The following is a 19,979-nucleotide window of genomic DNA, read 5'->3' on the forward strand; positions in this document are numbered from 1 at the left end:
TTCAGTGGAACTTCTATAGCAATCTGTGCCTTTAGGGGATAAAAAAAGGTGAAAGGTAAAAGAAAATGCGTGTCATGGAACGGTCTCCGCCGGAGTACGAAAAGTAAATGGAGCTTGAGACCATCAAAACAATTACTAAACCATGCCCAAGCATCAAAGCATACCATGTTGCTTCGCATGTTCGTGACTAAAAGTCATATGTCAACTGTCTTTGTCAGGGATTACTATAGCAACCCATCGCTTCCTGTGCCCCACGCGTGCACGCCGGCTACGAAACGTGAAGCTCCCCAACTGGCATCTGATGGAATGAAAGCTCAAATCATATTGAATCCACCCCCATTTGTTGTCCATTCGAAAAACGAAGCGCAAAAGGATACCATGTTTCGTTGTGGCACAACGAATGGCCAAAACGGGCTGATAGCATATGGAAAATTGGGCCGACCAGTTTAAGCTCATCAAATTATGATCTATCGAAGCGAATTTATCCTCCACTTGTGTAGCGAGCTGATTGGCTTCCCTTTGTAGGGGAGAGTGATAAATTGTACCGAGATTGATACAGAGGCCAGGAGGCCTAGGGGTAAGAGTTATCGCTGGTCTCCGTGGACTGTCCTTCGATATGGGTGTTATGAGTTTTCTCGAGTTGTGATAACAGGACGAAGCTGCTGGGGAGCTTTCATCTGCACACACACAGGCACACTGCGATGCTAGGACGAATGCTATCTCACCGTCGAGTGAAACGCGCTCCATGACGCAGCACGAAAGCTAACGGACCAACACACTAGCAGACGGCGTATAGCATGCACCAACACACGTGCACATGATTTGATAAAATAAACATCGTACGCGTTATCACTCGTAACGACTCCATTATGGGATGCTTTGCATCCTTTTTTTGGGGGGGCAGGGTAACTGATAAATATATAGTACGATGGAAATAATGTACACATACAGAGGGTAACACGAATGCCTAAGGACTACGACTGCCGCTTACTGATAAGGATCGTATACTCACACGGGTGGATAAAATATACTCCTAGTCTGCCGCGTGCACGTGTTGGTGATAAGCATATGTGCAGTTGACTGGTGTGCTTATCGAGTCCTTCGCCGGAGGTACTGGTAGGTAATGCGAGAAAATCTCGGCGAGTGCGCAGGCATCTGTACCTAGAGAGCTCGTTACGTTATCAGTTGCATTGCGTGGTGCAAGCGAAGGTTCCGCGTCACGATGGCGTCCGCTGGCGACGCGCTGGAACCGGAAGAGAGCGAGAGCGCACGAGAACGGCCGATGCACACAAAACACATCCCCCAAAAATCGCAATGCCCGTGCTGCAGCGAACATCTATTGCTTATCGTTTCTCTATTGTTTTTTTTTCTTCTCCTATTTTTTTTTTTGTCCCAGTGCTATCCGAAGTTACAGCAGCGTCCGCCTGCCTTGCTCTGGGTTACCCTGTTGCATTGCTTTATTTTTCTATAGCGATGGCCATGCAGTCCAATTACGGCAGCACGGAAATCGGAACCGCTATTGAATGGCGTGCCGAAAAAGCTGTTCAATTTCCGATTTTGAAAAATATCAACACACCGACGCACCTTTTGGCCGTGTACATATTATGTGCCTACACAGCACGGGAGGACGAGCGCGCAAACGGATGTGTCGGGCGCATGTCCTCCGTCCACTTCGCCCGATTCGGCTGGCACGATCGTTTCTGGCGACGGCGGGTTCGGGTACCGTCGTTTCGGCTTTGTCGTCGTCGTCGTCGTCGTCGTTGTTCAGGCTTTGCCTTTTCGCTCACCCGCTTGGTACGACGGGGCAAGCTTTTGTCCATCAGTAACAGTACACCCGCGCACAACCACCACCCTTCCGCCCGTGACCACCACCTCAGCTTCGTCGGCCACCAGCACAGATACCCGCACCGAGCGAACCGTAGCACCGGACACGGCGGACACAGTCGTGGGGTGGCATGTTATCGGTAAATCCAGCGCGGAGGGATGGCCCTGCGTGTCTGCTCTGGACCCTGGAGTCCTGGAGACAGGGCTACCGCGTCCACCATCCGGTTTACCTCCTTCGCCGACTATTACAGTCAGGGCGCATTATCACTCACTTGGTTCCCTGATTAGGTAGGAGTGATAAGACCAGACACCGTGGTACATAAAAAAATGAGATCCCCGTAGTAGTCGGGTTTTCTGCTTCCGTTCCTTAAAATTAAAATTAATCACCAAGCACACACTTAACCACACCGCTTTAGTGAATCCGTTTAACCGTCTTAATGTAGGTAGCAGGAACAACAGGCCCTTTTCAATCGTCGGCCAGTGCCAAATCGAGATTTATTTCTACCAACAGCTTCTTTTTCTTCCTTTCTGCTGCCCAGCTTTTCTCTCAGCGTCGGACACAAAATTCACCGAAAAACCCGTCCTTATATCCGTCCGCCTTCGGCTGGAGGCCGTGTTCGATTGAGGACGATTCTGCAGTGCATTTTCTTATCACTGGCACTGATATCGGAGCGCCAACGTGTGAGTGTGTGTAGAGCGTGCTCCGGGTGGCGGTGCTTTTTTCGCTCACGCGCCCGCTCTCGGTCGGCGGCGCGTTGATAGCGCGCGGCACCGAAAGGATACACGTTCCGTTCTCCCCGTGTGTTTTGTTGTGCCAACGATAACGCTTATACACACCAGCATCCCACGAGCGAGCGAGCGCGCGTGCTGTGTGCGTAGTTCCGGAAGCTTTCCGAACATTTTCCGGCTCCTCCTGGGGCAGCTTTCTTATCAGCGCGCCGCACTGGACCGCTACGGGGTTTTCCACACTCACAGGATAACACGCAAAAGCGAGTCCCGTGTCCCGATGTGTGCGTGGGTGTTCCTCCGAGTAGAGCTTTCCCTAGCCGTAACCACTCACTTTAGTGTGGTGTGGAAAACAGTGAGCAGGATATATCAAACTTTTTTTCCTCTCATATCAATTTTCTTATCAATTATGTCATGGTATACGTACGAGGGAAAATGAAAATGCTTCGCTTTTAATCATCTTTCTTAATAGACACGCGAATATCATTTCGAATAGTTTTGAATCATTTTAAGCTGCAAAATTAACTGTTACTATTTAAATATCAAGACGATTTACTCGTAACATAAAACAAACAAACCCCATACAGATGTTGCAGCCTCCACCTCCACGCGAAGCTGTTACCATTGTATTTCTCAATAAACATTTTAACTAACCTCAAACCAACCATTAAGCTTTTCATCAATAAATAACTTAGTTAGAAACATAATTACAACAGCTTTTATGTGATATTACAATAATATTGAAATATTCGTAACTTCAACCAGACCACGATTTATTAATATCCCGAGCAGCTACAGTTGTAACTTATGGTTAGTTAAAGTTAGAAATCGACTTTCAACAAGTTAAACCCAAATTTAAAATCGCGACTTTCATTTATTTTCTTACAATCTCCTTTGTACAATCTAGCATTCTTACAACAACAACTCACCGAAGCGTTGGGTAGACCGAGTTTAGTGCAAACCACTTCCGTCATCCTGGGCTGGAGGCGGCATTAACTGCTGGCGGGTCGACTGAATGTCTGCCGAGGGGGAGGAGGTGGCGGTGGTAGTGGAGGTGTGTGTAACGTGCGATCGGCTGATCGACACCGGACTCCCGCTGGTTGCGGGATGGTGAAAGCCCGTCGTCGAACCGCCGGAGCTGGACGGGGTGGCAGGTCGGGAGGGACTGGTGGTTGGCAGGGATGATGCGAGGCGGTTCACGGCCGAATTGGTCGAAGACGACTGGCCACCGAGCGGTACCACCAATGGACCGATCGGTTTTCGTATGCGAATCGTTTGTCGCGTGTGCGATCCGCGGGTTCCCTGGTTGCTGGGACCGTTGGTTTTCAGACGTGGGCGTCCCGGGCCACGCCTTATCTGCGGCGGTGTACCACTGTTGGCCGAAGGGCCGGCAAGAGAACTCGGTGGGGTTGGGACGGAAGTAGTTGAGTTATTGGTGGCTTGAAAATTATAAAAAGAGATGGTTAGGAAAACAAATATATATATCAATCAAAACAAACTCACCTCCATCAACGACTGTTGGTTGTTGGTCCGGCGTGCCCGGTTGTCTCGATGAACCGGAACCGACCGCACCACCTCTTCGGGAACCACGTGGTCTACCACGTTTGCTCGTACCGCGAGATACTGGTCGCATTTTACTATCACGCTCTCGGATCATTTCGAACGACAACGATGAAGCTAGAAGAAGAAAAAGGACATTATAAAATGACCACAAACAAACTGTGAATGCAAAACTACACAAAACTAACCATCATTACTAGAATCGTCCAAGGCATCGAAGGGTTTGTTTGTGCTTTCGCTGAGATTCGACCGTTCGCTCTGCGCCGGACTCGGTGCGGCCGAATCGCCAAACAAGCCATCATCGAACGATCCTCCCTCGATGCTGTCCGTTTTGCGCCCTTTGCTGCCTGTCGACCCGTCCGCCTTCCAGCTCCCAGCCTGCTTTGACTTGCGATCCCTATCCTTCGCACCCTTACCCGTCGGCTCTTCCGTCAATCGGCGTTCCTCCGTTTTCTGGCGATCTGTTGTAAAAGCGAATTTGCGGCAAGGGTTAACTGTATCCTGGTTGCTTTTCTTAATAAGACTAAATTTAATCTACTTACATTTAAGTTCAATTTCTTCATCATCGAGCAGTAGCGACACTACTTCCTTTGGTTTGAGTGTATCGGGTTTGAAGTTATCTCCATTTATTACCATACGTTGAATCTAGTAAGTATAAAAATAGTTCACATTGTCATGGTGATTTATGTTTACGAGTGCTAGTTTATGGTTCACAAAGCGTATCACAGTTAGCCGTTGAGTGAAAGGTGGCATCTTTTAAAGTGAGCTTTTGCTAAGCTTGATTCTTACCTCACTCTTCTCTCGTGCTCTCTGTAGTATCCGTTCTTCGATTGTGCCCTTACAAATGAGACGATAAACGGTAACTTGCTTGGTCTGGCCGAGACGATGCGCCCGATCCATTGCCTGCTGGTCCACCGTTGGATTCCAGTCTGAGTCATAGAAAATCACCTAAAGCACGGCAAATGGGATAAATTAGTCAAGCATAAATTAGACAGTCAGTTAGTCCAATTCCATGAGAAATGCAAACTCCCATGCACTGTTCTGCTTTCGAATGCACTGCCACTTACAGTATCTGCTGCCGTTAAATTGATGCCCAATCCACCCGCCCGGGTGGAAAGTAGGAAGACGAAAATGTCTGCCCGATTTTGGAAATCCGCCACCATATCGCGTCGTGCGGAGATCTTGCTCGATCCGTCTAACCGCATGTAGCGATGTTTTCGGTGCCACATATACTCCTAGAAGGAATGGAAAAGGGAGTTCAGTACGGAGCGCTTGACACACCCATGCAATGACAATCACCTCCAGTAGGTCAATCATTTTGGTCATCTGCGAGTAGATCAGCACCCGATGGCCTTGCTCTTTTAATCGAGCGAGCAGTGAATCCAGTACCGCCAGCTTGCCCGCATCGGACACCAGGGTCTGCTTGTCTGGAATGATAATGTTCGACCATCCGTGCGGTGGATAGGATGCATCCACGTGCCCTTTCAGCTGGACTTCAGCGGCAAACGCCGCTTCCCGGATGCCACCACAATTTCTCCACTGCGTCGGATGTTGCTGGTCCATGGAGTTATTCGTACCGCGTAGCATGGCTGCCCCAGTACAACCGGAAGTGTTGAGTACTTTCGTATATAGACGGCAGAGGAACTTCGGCATGGTGGTTGGTTCCGCGGGTAGAACCGTGCTATGCGAGGGTTGATCGGGCAAGTGCGGGAACTCTGGTAGCAGCGACAGCGGTTGACCAACGGTTTGTACCTTACGGCTGCGCATTATTCGGTGGTCCAACGTTTCCGCCATCGCGTGTAGCACATGGTCACGGTGGGTGTAGATGGGAATGGACGAAGATGAACGGCGTTCGAAGCTGGTAAACAGCAGCTGCCCCATGACGGTCCAGGGGAAAACGTTTAGGCACCATCGTTCAGCAGAAGGTTCGAGGAGCATATGACGCCGGTAGGGCCACGTTTGCGGTTTATCGCCCCATACCCACTGGTAGTGCAGGATTGCCATCCAATGTTTCCACTCTTCAATGATTTGATACCTGAGAAAGATCCATTAAGTGTAAACGTTAGGAGAAACCCGACGTAAGAACATTACACTTCCTTACATGAATGTGAACATATTTCTTCGCGCCATACGATCCACCTGCGTTGGCGCCAAACCACCCGCCAACCGTGCACAACCGAATGGCGTTCCCCAGTCGTCACAAAATGTGAGTCTCGAAGGAACCTTCCTTCTGCTATACTCGCCATCCAGCAAACGCCTTTGCACGTTTAAAGCATTAAATATGTAACACCGATTATAAAGCCAATGCCGGTTGCTCGGTACGGTGTGGTCCATTAGCAGTTGCCGCCGAAAGATGGGCCGATCGACCAGCTCGTAGCTCCACTTCATGCAGAACGGACTGCGCACGTCCCGACGCTCGAACAGCTCCGGATGGTTGCACACCTTGCGGAACTGCATCACCAGGTTCATGAGGTTCGAGGTAAAGTTCCGATCGAACGACTGACCATCGCCTGCACCACCGACGGTGGTGAGATGGAGCAGATCTTCGATGCAGATTTTCTTCTTGAGCGCTACATACAACAATTTCTGGCGCGTGGTCAGCGGACAGTAGACCATCACTTCGATTTTGTCTGACAGTTCGTTCTCGACGTCCTTCTTGATTCGTCGCAGCATGAACGGTTTCAGGATCATGTGCAATCGGGAAATTTGCTCTGCAATGGTTTATTGAGCCCATTAATACTCTCGATACAGCGTTTTACATCTCATAGAACATAAACACTGCAAGCTTACTGTAGAGTATTTGATGTTGAATCGCCAAACCTCCAAATGGCAACACAAACGGGTAAGTAGACAATTCATCACTTTCTAGGATCTACCGGAATGAAAGATGTCACATGGATGTTTGTAGTAGAGACGACCCGTTGAAAAGTACAGGACCCGTTGAAAGGTAAGCTATGATCGCTTTTTCTCATCAGAAAACGAGCGCGAATCACAACAATCCTCACAAAAGCATGTTTTCGACCGGAAAGCGATTTTCCCCTACTTTTACCTGCACCACTCGACTGGTCGTGCCTACTACAAACATCCATGGGACAACTTTCATTCTGGTAGATCCAAGAAAGTTATGAATTTTCTACTTACCCGTTTGTGTTGCCATTTGGAGGTTTGGCGATTCAACATCAAATACATCTACAGTAGGCTAGCATTCTTGATGTTTTACATACACTGCCACGGTTACTAGGTGAGATGCAAAACGCTGTAAAAGTAGTATCAATAAGTGATGTACGTACCGAGTAAGAATGAGTGAGTTAGTAGTAATCTTACTATTGACTTGATTGATTTAAATTGTCAGGGACGTGGCTAATCCCCACAGCGATTCGAGTTTTAAGAAAGTAGTCTAATCCAAAGCAGGGATTCGAATCCCAAGAATGAGTACAAGAGTTACTAGTCACCACAAAGATTTGAATCCGTACAAGGAATCGTTATGGCAACTCTTTTACTCACCCATTTACTTTTTTGAGCTACGCATTCTCGATAAGGATGCTAATCTTATAACTCATTTTTCAATTTTTAAATCACAAAAGAGTACCTGAAAGATCCAAATCATCGTGATGATTGTTCTGTCTGATTCAAATCTCTGATTCAAATCTCTGATTCAATGAAACACAATTCATGTACCTCCATGAATCTGACTAGAATTAACACCTGCTCGTTTTGCGAATTGTAATTTATCCAAACACCCACGATTGAAATTGGCATCTTGCGTGAATCATGAATCTTTGGTAATTCATAAATCGTTGATTCATTTTGTTTAAATAATCATTCAGATTTATAAATATTAATCTGACATGTAAAACTCTAATTTGTATCCTATGTTTTCCATTCCAGACAATACTTACTCTCGTCAATACCCGTTTTATTTTCCGCGTGACTTTCGATGTCCTTCGAAAACCACTCGTTGAACTCCTCGTGCGAATCGAACAGCGTCGGCATGATAAAGTGCAGCAGTGCCCACAGCTCGGCCATACTGTTCTGAATCGGCGTACCACTCAGCAGCAGCCGGTTGCGGCAGTTGAAATCGAGCAGCAACTTCCAGCGCATCGAACTCGAGCTCTTGATGGCCTGCGCCTCGTCCAGCACCATGTACTGCCACTTCATCCGGTTGAAGTACTTGTAGTCGGACACGACCAGCTGGTAGCTGGTGATCACCACGTGAAAGCTGGCCTCTTTCGTGTGCAAGTGCGTCTGCACCCAAAACTGGCGCAAGATTTTACGCTCATTCGGCGAGCCCCAGTACGGTACGACCTTGAACTCCGGCACGAACCGTTGCATTTCCTGCTGCCAGTTGTGAAGGGTCGAGGCGGGCGAAATTACCAGAAACGGCCCCCACACACCATAGTGTTCGGCGATGTGGCAAAGAAACGCGATTGATTGGACCGTTTTGCCCAGGCCCATCTCGTCCGCCAGAATGCCACTGATGCCCTGATCGTAGAGGTTCGCCAGCCAGGCCATTCCCTTCAGTTGGTATCCTTTCAACATTCCACGGAACATCGATGGCTGAGGAAGTTCGGCAATCCCTCCGTTGTGTTCGTTCTTCGAGGTCGTTGGTTCGCTGCTGTTTGACCTAGCGCTAGCCACATCCTCGGCCGAGGGGTCTTTCGGTTCCACCCGGTGCGGGATAGGTACACCGAGCACATCGAATTGATTCGTACGAGCTCGCTCGCTGCGAAAAGCCTCCGACGCGTTCCTCTGGGCAAGTTGCTTCATGCGCTCGCAGTCGTAATTGTCGATTGCGGCCAACCGGGGGTTACTTTCCTCGTCGAGCTGGGAGAGAATTTTAAGCTGCTCCTCGGCCGAAACGTTACCCAGCTTGCGCGACATAAAATGAGCGTAAAGTTCCGTTTGCGTGATGAGAAAGTTAAGCTTGCGCTGTTGCCGCTTCGCCTCCACAATCTCAACGTCGATCTTGCGCTGCTCCTCGGCTTCCCGCTCCATGCGACGCTTCGTTTCCCGTTCGATCTTGTCGTACCGCTTCCAGTACACTTGCATTTCGCGCGTCAATCGCTTCGCTCGCCAAACCGTGTCCTTCATGAGCTTCTGCGATTGCATCGCTTTTTGGCGGGCGACACGCATACACAGGGCCGCCACCCGGCGACAGTTGGTGATGGTGTCCTTATGGTTGTTCACCTTCGCCCGCTGCAGTTTGCCGACCTCCTTCTTTGCCATCAACTGCCACATCTTGCGCCGCCGGATATTCATCATCTCCGGTGTCTTGGTGCGCATCTTCCGACCCCGTTTTCCCACCGGCAACCCTCTATCGTTTCCGGCAATCGAATCAAACCCTTCACCACCACTGCCGCCCTCCGCGTCCATCGCACCGGAACGCTGAAGATGAAGCAACTTTTGAGCTTTCTTGTCACCAAACATGGTACCCCGGGCGGATGAGCTGCTGCCATCGGCGGAATAGGTTCTTCCATCCTTTCCGGTCCGCTTTTGAACGTGCTTCATCCGTTTCCGAATACCATCCGGTTTGCCAGTGCCATGTTCGATTTTGCATTTTCGCTTGCGAGCCACGGAACGGCGATGGTCTGGAAATAGATCACTATCCGAAAGCAACCCGACGCTATAGAATCCATATTTGTTATTCTAAAACAGAAGAGAGTTCCAAATCATCATTGCAGAAAGAATTCACACGATCGAAGGAACTGATGCTTACGTCCGCTGAACTGTTGTACTTTTCCCTTCTCATCTTTTCCCGCAGATGTTCCTTCAGCAACCTTTCGATGTGCTCATCGTCGTCGGATGTTTCCTGTTCAGTTTCCGTCTCAGAGAGCAGCAAATCCTTCAACCACATACGATCGCTTTCGACCGAACTGAAGTCAAACATTCGTTCCCTATCTACGATGCGGACAGAAAGGAACGGTAAGTTGTAATTCACATTATTCGTCCCAAGACCCATGTTCCCCCATTGTAGTAGCCCAGTAGTTGGACGCAGTTGGACCGCGCGGGAAACTTTGTTTACTTACTGGAACGAGCGGCGGCCTGGTGGACAAACTTGCTTCCAAACTCATCCGAGTCATCCGACGAACCGGAGTACTGCTGCTCCTCGTCGCTGGACAGCACGGACGCCACGGCAGAACAGTGGCTTTCCGACTGCCGCATAAAGCCTTCCATGCTGAACGCCGAGAGTATTCGCTGGGTATGAAGCGGTAGCATTTTCTGGCGGGACGCATTGCCACCGTTGCCGGCCCCTTGCGGTACCGCTTTGGGCATTTTGCCGATGCTCTGCTCTTGTGCCATCGCGTACTGCCACGAAATACCCTTAAAACAGGTCACTATCACTCGTACTCGAGATGCGTATTATCGACCGAACGCGGTTGCGACAACATATCCCGTGAACGAAAGCGTGCGCTACCGAGAGGAATATTTTTCCGTCATTTTTGCGATGCTTTGGTTGTTGATCCGTTTAGGACAAGGGGAATAGGGGGTAGGGAAGAAGATGACACGCACTGTCAAACAATCTATAGCTCGATCAAAGTTCATGCAGCTTGTAGGTTTGTTCAAACAGTTGTGTACATATTATTTTCCCCTTCGATATTGTGTGGATAACACAAAATTAAACGATTTTTAAAATGTTTCAAAGTATTGCAAAATACTGTTAAAATTTGTGTGAAACACATTTCTTTTTACAAAAGATATTTATGGCAAATCATTGTCTATACGCTCAACCTGCATTCAATTGTGTCCTTGGCTTAAAGCGACAATAAGCCTAGTGAAAATAATACAACTTTTTACAGCATTATCCTACAATAATTTAAAAAATGTGCAAGCCGAATTCTACTTTTTTACAAGTTTACAAAATACCACACTTGGCAAGTTCAGTTAATCCATAAGTAGAATTATGGGCACAACGTTTTATTCGATAAAATGCAATCCAGACGGATCCCGATACGAATGTTCAACGATTTTTACATGATTGTGCAAGTTGTACTTGTCCTTTAGCTTCTCGTACTTGTCTATGAAGAAGTTGCCTTCCTGGCAATCGACAAGTTTGACTAGCGCTTGTCCCCATGCCTTTTCCGTACAGTTGTTCACCATTATCGTCTCCCGTCCGGCATACACGAGTTTGCGAAGAGAGAGTATAGTTTCCTTCAGATGGTCGTTGGTGTCGACAGTCTCGCCTGGAAAACAGAGTTTACTAAACTAATGCAACGGCCCACTTCAACAGAAGATTTTTACTGTTTACCTTTTCTAAGTGCAGGGAATTCTATGTAATTAAACGCTTCCTGCTTACTTCCGGTGGTTTCGATTAAGGTGTCGTGCGTGATGCTGAAGGACGGCGAGTTACGGAAGATGTTTTTATACAGGTTTTCTACTTGACTTCGCGTTTGCGATGAAACGATACAAGGATTGACCTTGTTTCTGATGAACACAAGTTTCGATGGTTGCTTGGAGTGCACTTGCATCATCATTTCGGCCCATATTAGGGTACGTATTAATCGAATGTTGTAGTATTCCTCCTGTACGACGAGTATCACATGGCAAGATTTTAACAGAATCATCATTTTCTTGAGTTCATCCTGTTCATACTGAATAAAGTCCTTCCTGGTGTGACCGAAGATGCATTCAGAGCAATCCAACAGAATCAGTCTATCGTCGGTAATGTACATTTTAACTGCGCGGATAAAAAAGATACAATTACGCTATTTTCAATCCATACGAAATTTTAAATATTTTATCACCTCCCTTACATACCTTCGTTTTCTCCATTTAAATTGATTGTACTATGAACAGGAAATATTCTATCCGTCTTTTCATCGGCATGGTCCCGGTAGTAGAGGTTTGTATTGAGCATGTTTAAAATGGTTGATTTCCCGACACCCGGCATACCGACCGTCCCTACTACGATATAATCCTGATTGGATTCATGCAGAAAGTCCAGCGTGCGATAATTAATTGCATTGTGATTTCTCAACAGCAGTAGCGCACTATGCATCGGAGCGTAGCTGTACGGATCTGGGGCAGCATTAGCGGCGTTTGCTTTTGAGGCAGCGGCAATTTTCTTATGTTCATCGGTCCGGGAACTACTGGCAACTTGCGGTGGATGTTCGTGCGATGTGCTTCCGGGCGCCGTTGACGAAGACGTCAATATGGTTGGTGTTCTTCTGGGAGTGGCTGTGGATGGACCAGCCACTGACTCGTCATTCTGTCGAGGTTTTAACAGAATTTTTGGCTGTGCCTTGCCACTCATTTTGCCAACACAAAAAAGGTGATCGGAAAAGAATATTTACACAAAACATGCAACAATGCCGTTGTTTGTTTACGTTTCACTTTCGCCACAAATGGAAACGTCAGTTGCTTGTGACAAAAGGGCCGTCTAGTAGCTTAGTTTTGAATTCATCTATTTATACCAGCCGTAATGTTCGTTATAAATGTCCCGAGAATAATTATATCCAAGCTGTGGAATGCAGAACGAAACTGTGCTCAAAAGTAAATAGCTTTCAAACTAGAGGTAAGAGTTGTTGATTCATTAGATATAATGCAATAATCGGAAAGGAAGTGAAATGAAAGAAGATTGTTTTTATTTTTATGTGGAAGATCCTTTATTATTTTATAATAAAAATGGATAATAAGTCTATAATGTTTCTCTCGTAGAAAAAATCCAACATTCTATATTGCATACTGACTGACACAATGATCCAATGACACAAACGAACGTGTGTATGTGTGTGTAAGTGTGTATGTATGGGTTATGTTCCTTCGTCGACTAGCTAATCGCAATAGTAAAGTTGCTTCACTCCTCCGCCTTCCCTTTGATGATCCTTTCCTCAACTCTGCTCAAGTTTGATTGTATGCACAATGTGTGGAACTGCTTGAAGTGCCAACTCAAGTTGCTTGCTTACTTTAAGTTTTTTTGTGTGTAATTTTTGCTCATTGCAATTGAAGGTGGCTTTCAAATTACGCCTAACGTTTTGAACATGGGTGAATGTTTTTCAATGAATGTTTCATAACTTTGTCTATCCTCCAGAAGTTTCGTTCGTGTTTAATCTGTAACTAGTTTTCATTTGATTTGGTTTAAAAAATGGATGTCCAATGCAATCAAATCTAAGTTCAAAGAAACAGCGTCACTGCAAGAGTATCCGATAATTTAACAGCCACCGCATGGCAACAGAGTACACGTTTCTGGAGAATGTTGACGACTGCCAAACTTGGTAGGCTATTGTTTCTATTCATACATTCTTGGCACGCATTACCATAAAGATTGTTTGGTTCTAATCAACAGCTGTGTTCCTTGCCTTTTTGGATGCAGAATGTGCTTTTAAAACATAAAATTTATCTATTTTCCATTTGAGGCTATTGCGTTTACGTTGGTAGTAAGTATCAGTTTGCGTAATGAGTTTTACTAACGTTACATTTTTAATCTTCACCATTCCCTTTTTTGGCCTTTCGAACACCACTCAACTTTGCTTTTCCAGGATTTTGTTTTTACAGAAAAGCTTACTTCCTATAAAACTAATCAACATCGATGCGCGCAAAACGCTGCTCACGACAAACACGTGGCGATGCACACTGGGAACACGTGTGCACTAGGTTTTTGGGTTGTATCATTATTAGCTTCATGAATGCTTTTTGGTTTTCCTCACCGTGCGTGCGTAGTGATGCATGTGATGAATGGAAAGTTGGTTTCATCAACCAGAGGTCACATTCTTTTCCAGTGTTGGATTTTGCTATACCGTTTCATCGATTCCGCTTGATAAGATTAATGTGTAGTACTCCTTCTCTTTCTCTTTACTTGCTTGATGTCAAAAACACGAGTTTTTCATTGTGCTGTGCAGTGTTTATTGTGATGATTCCTCCTTTCATGACCTTTTGCATTTAAGCACGTGTTTAATGAACTTCGGTGTATGAAAAGTGACTCAATCTTACAAAAATGTGCACACGTGTATATATGCATTGGTGTATCTGTGTGTGTGCGTGTGTTTGTATGTGTGGCTATTTGTCTGCTGTGTGTAGGTATGGTTGGTTTAGGCATATTCTCAATAGTTTATGTTCATATTCGTGCATCATACATTCGATCAGTATTGAGTAAGTGTATCTTTTTTATTGCACTGCACAACTTTGAGCTCATATACTTAAGGATGCATTGGAAAGGAGCATTTTGAAAAAGTTGCTCACTAAATGGCTTCGTGCTAGGAGTTGTGTTCGATTGCATATTTTTCATTAATCCGCAGTTTTGGCTTCATTTTCAATAGCCCCGTTTTGCCACTTTATTCTCTTCCAATGCTTTTCTCCCGAAAGTATTCTATAGACCAATTATCATTGCCTCATGTAAAATTATTTTGCTTTTTTCGTAACAAACAACAAATCTATGTTGCCTTCGAAGCTTGTGATCAATAAAACTAAAAACATACGACGCGTTTACCACTGCACTCGTTATGTTTTACGGCACGGTTTACGATGCAACGGGAGTTGTTTCTTTTTGGCTTCTGCATCGTCTAACTATAATTTTATATGAATTTCACTAGTACACATATGAGTGAGTTGCAGGAATGGGGTTGCATTCCATCACAATTGAATCAACAAGCAATAGGTGTATTGTTTTCGTGTTTGAGTGCACACTGAACGGGGATCCTTGCCAGAACCGCCGTGCTATGTTCGTTCTAAATTGCCCCATTTGTGGTGCATTGCCAGTTCGTATCGGTGCTCTTCTTCTCCGGTGCAATGGTGAATGGTGGTGTGCATTTTAGCTTTCTCTGATTAATTTTTGTTTGTTTCATCAGCTTCTGGTACTAACGTCACTTGTACCATCCGGAGTCTCTTCGAGTAGTGTTTTTCCCCAATCTTTTTTTGTGTGGTGTAGTTTTTCTTATGTGCTATTAGCTATATTTGACAAATGTTTGATGATACCCGGATATATGTTCGTGTTCTAGGAGTTTTTAGCGTTTTTTACGGACCAGCTTTTAGCTGCATCTTCTTCTATCTTCCTATGGCTTTCGTTATTCGTTTCGGTAGACATTAGAGTGTGAAAGAGGGAAATGGTTAATGGCTAGCTATAATGTAATGCGGTTTGTTGAATTTTAGGTAGTGTGATTTTTTCCAACACCGAACTTGGCATGCCTCATAATGACACAAATGTACGAAAATTTGACTTGTTTTTCGTACTATTTTATAAATGTACGAGTGTAATGTAGAGTGTAAATGATTATTTGAAAAACACTCAGGCCAACCACGTTTGTTTGACGATTCACTTAAAAGCCATTATTTTAAAATGACTAGATTTTTTTTCCAGCTAAATACTAATTAACTGAACACATTTGCAAACAAACTGACCTAACTTGCGAGTGGCGTAACTATACGAGACGAAGGGTTCCGAAGGTGAGAATGATAAGACACCTTATTCGACGAATTACTGTGCGCCTTTCTTACGGTTAAAAATGAAATGAACCTTCGAATAGCCCTCTGTAACAATCTCAAACGTAGTTTAAATTCTGCTACTTTTGTATTTCTGAAAATGTGTTCGGAAAAGTGTATATTGACTGGAAAATTGTCAGCCTGTGAACGAGTTGATAATTAACCTTAACATTTTGAATATGTTGAAAGGTTTAGGTGCGAATACTGGGTTAAACATTAAATCGATCTTATCGCTTGTAACTTGCGCACAACAATATGTGAAATGAAGTAATTCCGTTTGCTTCATAACACGGCTGTAATATAACACAACTGTCGAGGGTAAAGCAAACTGAAGGGACTTTGCTACTTAGCTGACGATACATTTGTGTCCAGGCAATGCGTTCCATGTAGTGATGTGTGTTTGCTTGTTTGGACATTATTTCGTTTAAGCTTTTCATTTCAATTTCTAACGTTCACGAGAGTTAGCTTTTTCGTTTAAATTGTTTTGCTAGGCAAAAGAATCGGAAAATGGATGCGATAGGAGTGAGAAATTTAGAGTATGTCCGTTTCGTACACTTTGTTGGTGGTTTTCGTAAGGTGTGGTGGTAAGCTGCCCGCGTTCCCGTTTGTCCCGGTACTGCCACCGTCGGTCGTGTTAGAATCGGACCCATCCGAGTGGTCGACGTTGTTGACCATGTTGTTCGGGTCAAAGTTCGACCCGGCGTCCGGATGCCCTCCTGCTCCTGCACCTCCGCCACCGCAAAGATTTTTCATCGAGCCACTAACGGTCATGTTGTAGCCCATCTTGAGCGGCAGGTTAGACTCACTGCCCGTCTTCTTGATGTCGTGGTTCATCGTGCCCGGTGCCATCGGGACTGCGTTTTTGCTCATCTGCTGCAGCCGCTGGTACTGCTCCTGCAGTTGGCGCTGCTTCTTCAGCAGCTCCTGGTGGCGCAACTCCAGCGCCAGCTGACGCTGCGAGTTGTCCGAACAGACGGACTCGCTGCCGGAGTCGGTACCCTCGGACGTGCGCTGCTGCTGCTCGCAGTCGGACAGTGTTACGGTGGGCTGGCCACGGTGCTGTGGGACGTGCGGGCTGGTCGGACTGGCCAGTGGACTGCGGGAGCTGGTGCGAGGCGGAGGAGGCGGTGGTACACGCTTGTTGTTCACCTTCGAGAGTAGCTCGGCGTTGCGCTCGGGAACTGGTGGCTTCCCGGTGGTCGGACGAGTTGGCTGCGGCGGGCTCGTGTCCGTATCCGAACCACTCGGATACGAGTGAAGCCGCCGCAGGCCTACATTTGAGGAGACGGGCTCCGAGGGGTAAAGCTGCGATTGGGAGATTTTGGTTGTGATGCTGTTCTGCAGCGTTTGAGAACTATCGTCTGAAGTGGAGTCGTCCGGACGGTGCTAAAAAACATTATCAGAAATAGGAGACAGAATTAGTTATGTGGATCATTTCTTACGTTTCAAATCTGTAAACGTTTTCCAAGAACTGTTTGCAGAAGCAGAAGAAATAATTTAAACAATTTAAATCACTTGGTTTCGTTGGTTGAATATTTGAACTTTTACTGACGAAAGATTAGCTTGACAATTAAAAAGATAAACCAATAGATTCAATTTACAGAAAACTAAGCGAAACATTTGTTCGGAAAAGGACTAAAAGGTCCCATAATATTTTTTGGGTAAATGAAAAAACCTTACTGAGGTAATCACCAGAATATGTAGCGATAAGGAATAACGTACTTTTTAAACATCTAAAAACAGATTCATTTGAGTTGAGTTTATAAATTTTCATCAACAAAAAAAAGTGGTATATAAAATAGAGCATTACATTTTTTGTTTTATCGCGTCAATATTTACCTCATTGACACCGTTTGGTGGTTTGGCAAAGGTCTGCAGCTCGTCTAGCAGAGCATCGAGTGCGTTTTCTGGGGCGATCCCTCCACCGGCAGCGACGGTCCCCAGGCGGGGGCTTGGGATTGGCTGCGTGCGTTCGTACGTGCGCCACGACATCATCACCGCAACAGTGAGAAATTTGTCACGAATTCGTAACAGAATTCGCAGCGAGCAAAGCGAGCGAAACATTGGAAGGTCGGTTTGAAAAGATTAAGATAAGGAGTGAAAGAAGCAAAAACAAAAGACAGTGGGAAAAATAGAGGGAATGGAGAAAGATTCGGAAAAATAACATAAAAAGAGAAGTAAGTGGAAAAATAAAGATAGAGACACAGCGAGGAAGAGAACGACATTTAAAAGGGAAGAGATAAAGAGAGAAAAGATTTGTTTGTTTAGATGTAATATAATTATGGTTTAACAACGTTTAACACAATGCTTTTGATACAGCCATAAAAAAGAAGGGAAACAGCACTATCTAATGAAATAGAAAATTAATCTTTAACCGAAAGAAGAAAGTAGAGAACGTAAGAGAAATAGTGGCAGAGAGATAGGGTAGAAAGTAGAACTTTTGACGTAACGGAAACGAAAGTCGCATTTGCAATTCCATCTGTACAGCTTTTGCCGTTCATTTGGTTACATTTGATTTAGCTCATCCAATTTCCAATTTTGGCTGGTTTTGTATCACTTACTTCAACGTCCAGCAAGGGCTGTGTTTTGTACGATTTCTTTTTAGCATCCGATCGGTTGCAAAATGTGTCGACCCATACGCCTTTACGTTACGTTTGGCTTTTCACGCTAAACAAACATTCTAATCGAGGGTTTCTTTTCCAATCAGGGGTAGGAGTAACACATTTAAAACATTTGTTTTAACACTATCCTATAACAAAAATCAAACAAAAAAGTTCATGGAACATAAGGTTTACCCAAACGAAAGAGAATACAAAAAACCGGGGGAAACTCCCAATTGATAAAAACAAAAACCAAACTTCACGACTACCATTAGATATTCATTAGCCAATCATCCGATGTTGTTAGCTGATTGGAAATACGACAACAAAAAGAAAATTTGTTCGGCCAATTCACATTGATGATTCAGGAAGAGGCGGAACAGACAGGGAAATTGATACTTTTTCTAGTCAACCACCGTGTTCCTGCAGGTGTTGGTTTGGTTATTGTAGGGAAATAGTTAAGGATGGTCAGTATCGTGGAGTATTGTCTCTTTGAAATCAGTTGTAAAAATATATTTGTTCGAGCTGACAAGTAGAAAAACGTTATATGTTACTTGGATCGTTGAATAATGTTAACAAAAAATAATGGTCACCTTTTTGGGGGTGAATTAGTTCTATAATACTGTTTTTACTGGTTATCCACGATCGAGTTGGGTTATGATTCAAAATCCGTTACGACAGTTCCAAACATATTGTAACAAAATAAAAGTGCTGTTTCTTATGGCTTGTTTTCTTTTTTTGAAATTTTATTAAAAATGGGTAGAGAAACGATTATGTTGTCGATATATAATTGCGAGTTAAAAACATACACACAAAGTGACAAACGACAGGTCAATTAATACAACATTACATCGATTAGTAGCGGTACTATCGGTGACGAAAGTGAAAGAGACTTAACAATAGAGAACGTGTGCCCAAGGGTTGTGTGAGTGTATTTTTGTTTGCGGGTTGTGAGATTTATACAGTGTGGAATGGCATGCACTAATTTCGAAACAAATGGTATACTTATTGCAAGCTACGAGAAACGGAGATGCTGCCGGGTGTGGGATGATTAAAATACTCGAACGTAAGTAAGCGGAACGTAGGCAGTAAAGTTAGTTTCGGTGAAATGTAGCACGATGTACACTCGAATTCGTCATTCCAAACAACCAAACGAGCTGATGCAACCAAAATCCTGATGCAGTGACAGAACCAAACAAGACAGATCAAACGGATAATCGTACAATTTATTTAACTATTCTTCTTATTGAATCATTTTCTTACATTCGCGTAGAACAAACAAGAAGAACCTGTTACTCCCGCTCTAACGGGTAATTATTTCCATAAATATTAGTTTAGTTTAAGATATATTTTTTCCTTTAATAAAATGACAAAGGATCCTGGACATTGGTGGACAATTTTTTCGGGAAACAGGCAAACAGCGATACAAATGGGGAGGGGAATAAACATAAAATCTCGAGGGAAAGTTAAAAAAAGAAGAAACATTCACACGCGCTTCCCATACATACAAACAACAGACACACATACACAAACACCCACACACATACACCTTCCATTGGACAAACCCACCCCCGGTTCCGACATAATTTATGAATAATGATGCTGAGAAGAGCAGTTGTGACGAACGTTGCATCGGTTGGATTGCACGAGTGTCAATCTGATCGTGCGATAATAGTGTCGGCAGGTGGTAGTAGTAGTAGTAGTAGTACCAGTAGTAGTAGTGGACATTCAAATGACCAAAATGGTAAAGTAGTGTAAACATTGTGCGCAGAGTGGCAGTAGAAGACAAAAAAAACAGAAACCATGGTCGTGATGTATGCTGTTGCAAAAAGAGAAACTCAAATCAACCACACCAAA

General features: G+C 44.8%; 2 protein-coding genes across 2 annotated transcripts; both read right to left on the bottom strand.

The window, feature by feature from the left end:
• Positions 1-3,419: 3,419 nt before the first annotated feature.
• On the bottom strand, positions 3,420-10,530 carry LOC131294125 (chromatin-remodeling ATPase INO80). The gene is made up of 12 exons (XM_058322169.1): positions 10,137-10,530; positions 9,827-10,008; positions 8,806-9,756; positions 8,010-8,751; positions 6,212-6,821; positions 5,410-6,145; positions 5,178-5,345; positions 4,900-5,058; positions 4,653-4,755; positions 4,299-4,571; positions 4,054-4,227; positions 3,420-3,989 (listed from the first exon to the last, which is right to left on the bottom strand). Exons 1-12 carry the CDS (start codon positions 10,408-10,410, stop codon positions 3,502-3,504), a joined length of 4,860 nt encoding a protein of 1,619 aa, XP_058178152.1. The 5' UTR covers positions 10,411-10,530; the 3' UTR covers positions 3,420-3,501.
• Positions 10,531-11,017: 487 nt separating this feature from the next.
• On the bottom strand, positions 11,018-12,426 carry LOC131287925 (uncharacterized). The gene is made up of 3 exons (XM_058317023.1): positions 11,866-12,426; positions 11,357-11,785; positions 11,018-11,291 (listed from the first exon to the last, which is right to left on the bottom strand). Exons 1-3 carry the CDS (start codon positions 12,359-12,361, stop codon positions 11,026-11,028), a joined length of 1,191 nt encoding a protein of 396 aa, XP_058173006.1. The 5' UTR covers positions 12,362-12,426; the 3' UTR covers positions 11,018-11,025.
• Between the last annotated feature and the right edge of the window lie 7,553 nt (positions 12,427-19,979).

This window comes from Anopheles ziemanni, chromosome 2 (genome assembly GCF_943734765.1).
Source record: "Anopheles ziemanni chromosome 2, idAnoZiCoDA_A2_x.2, whole genome shotgun sequence".
Lineage (NCBI taxonomy): Eukaryota > Metazoa > Arthropoda > Insecta > Diptera > Culicidae > Anopheles > Anopheles ziemanni.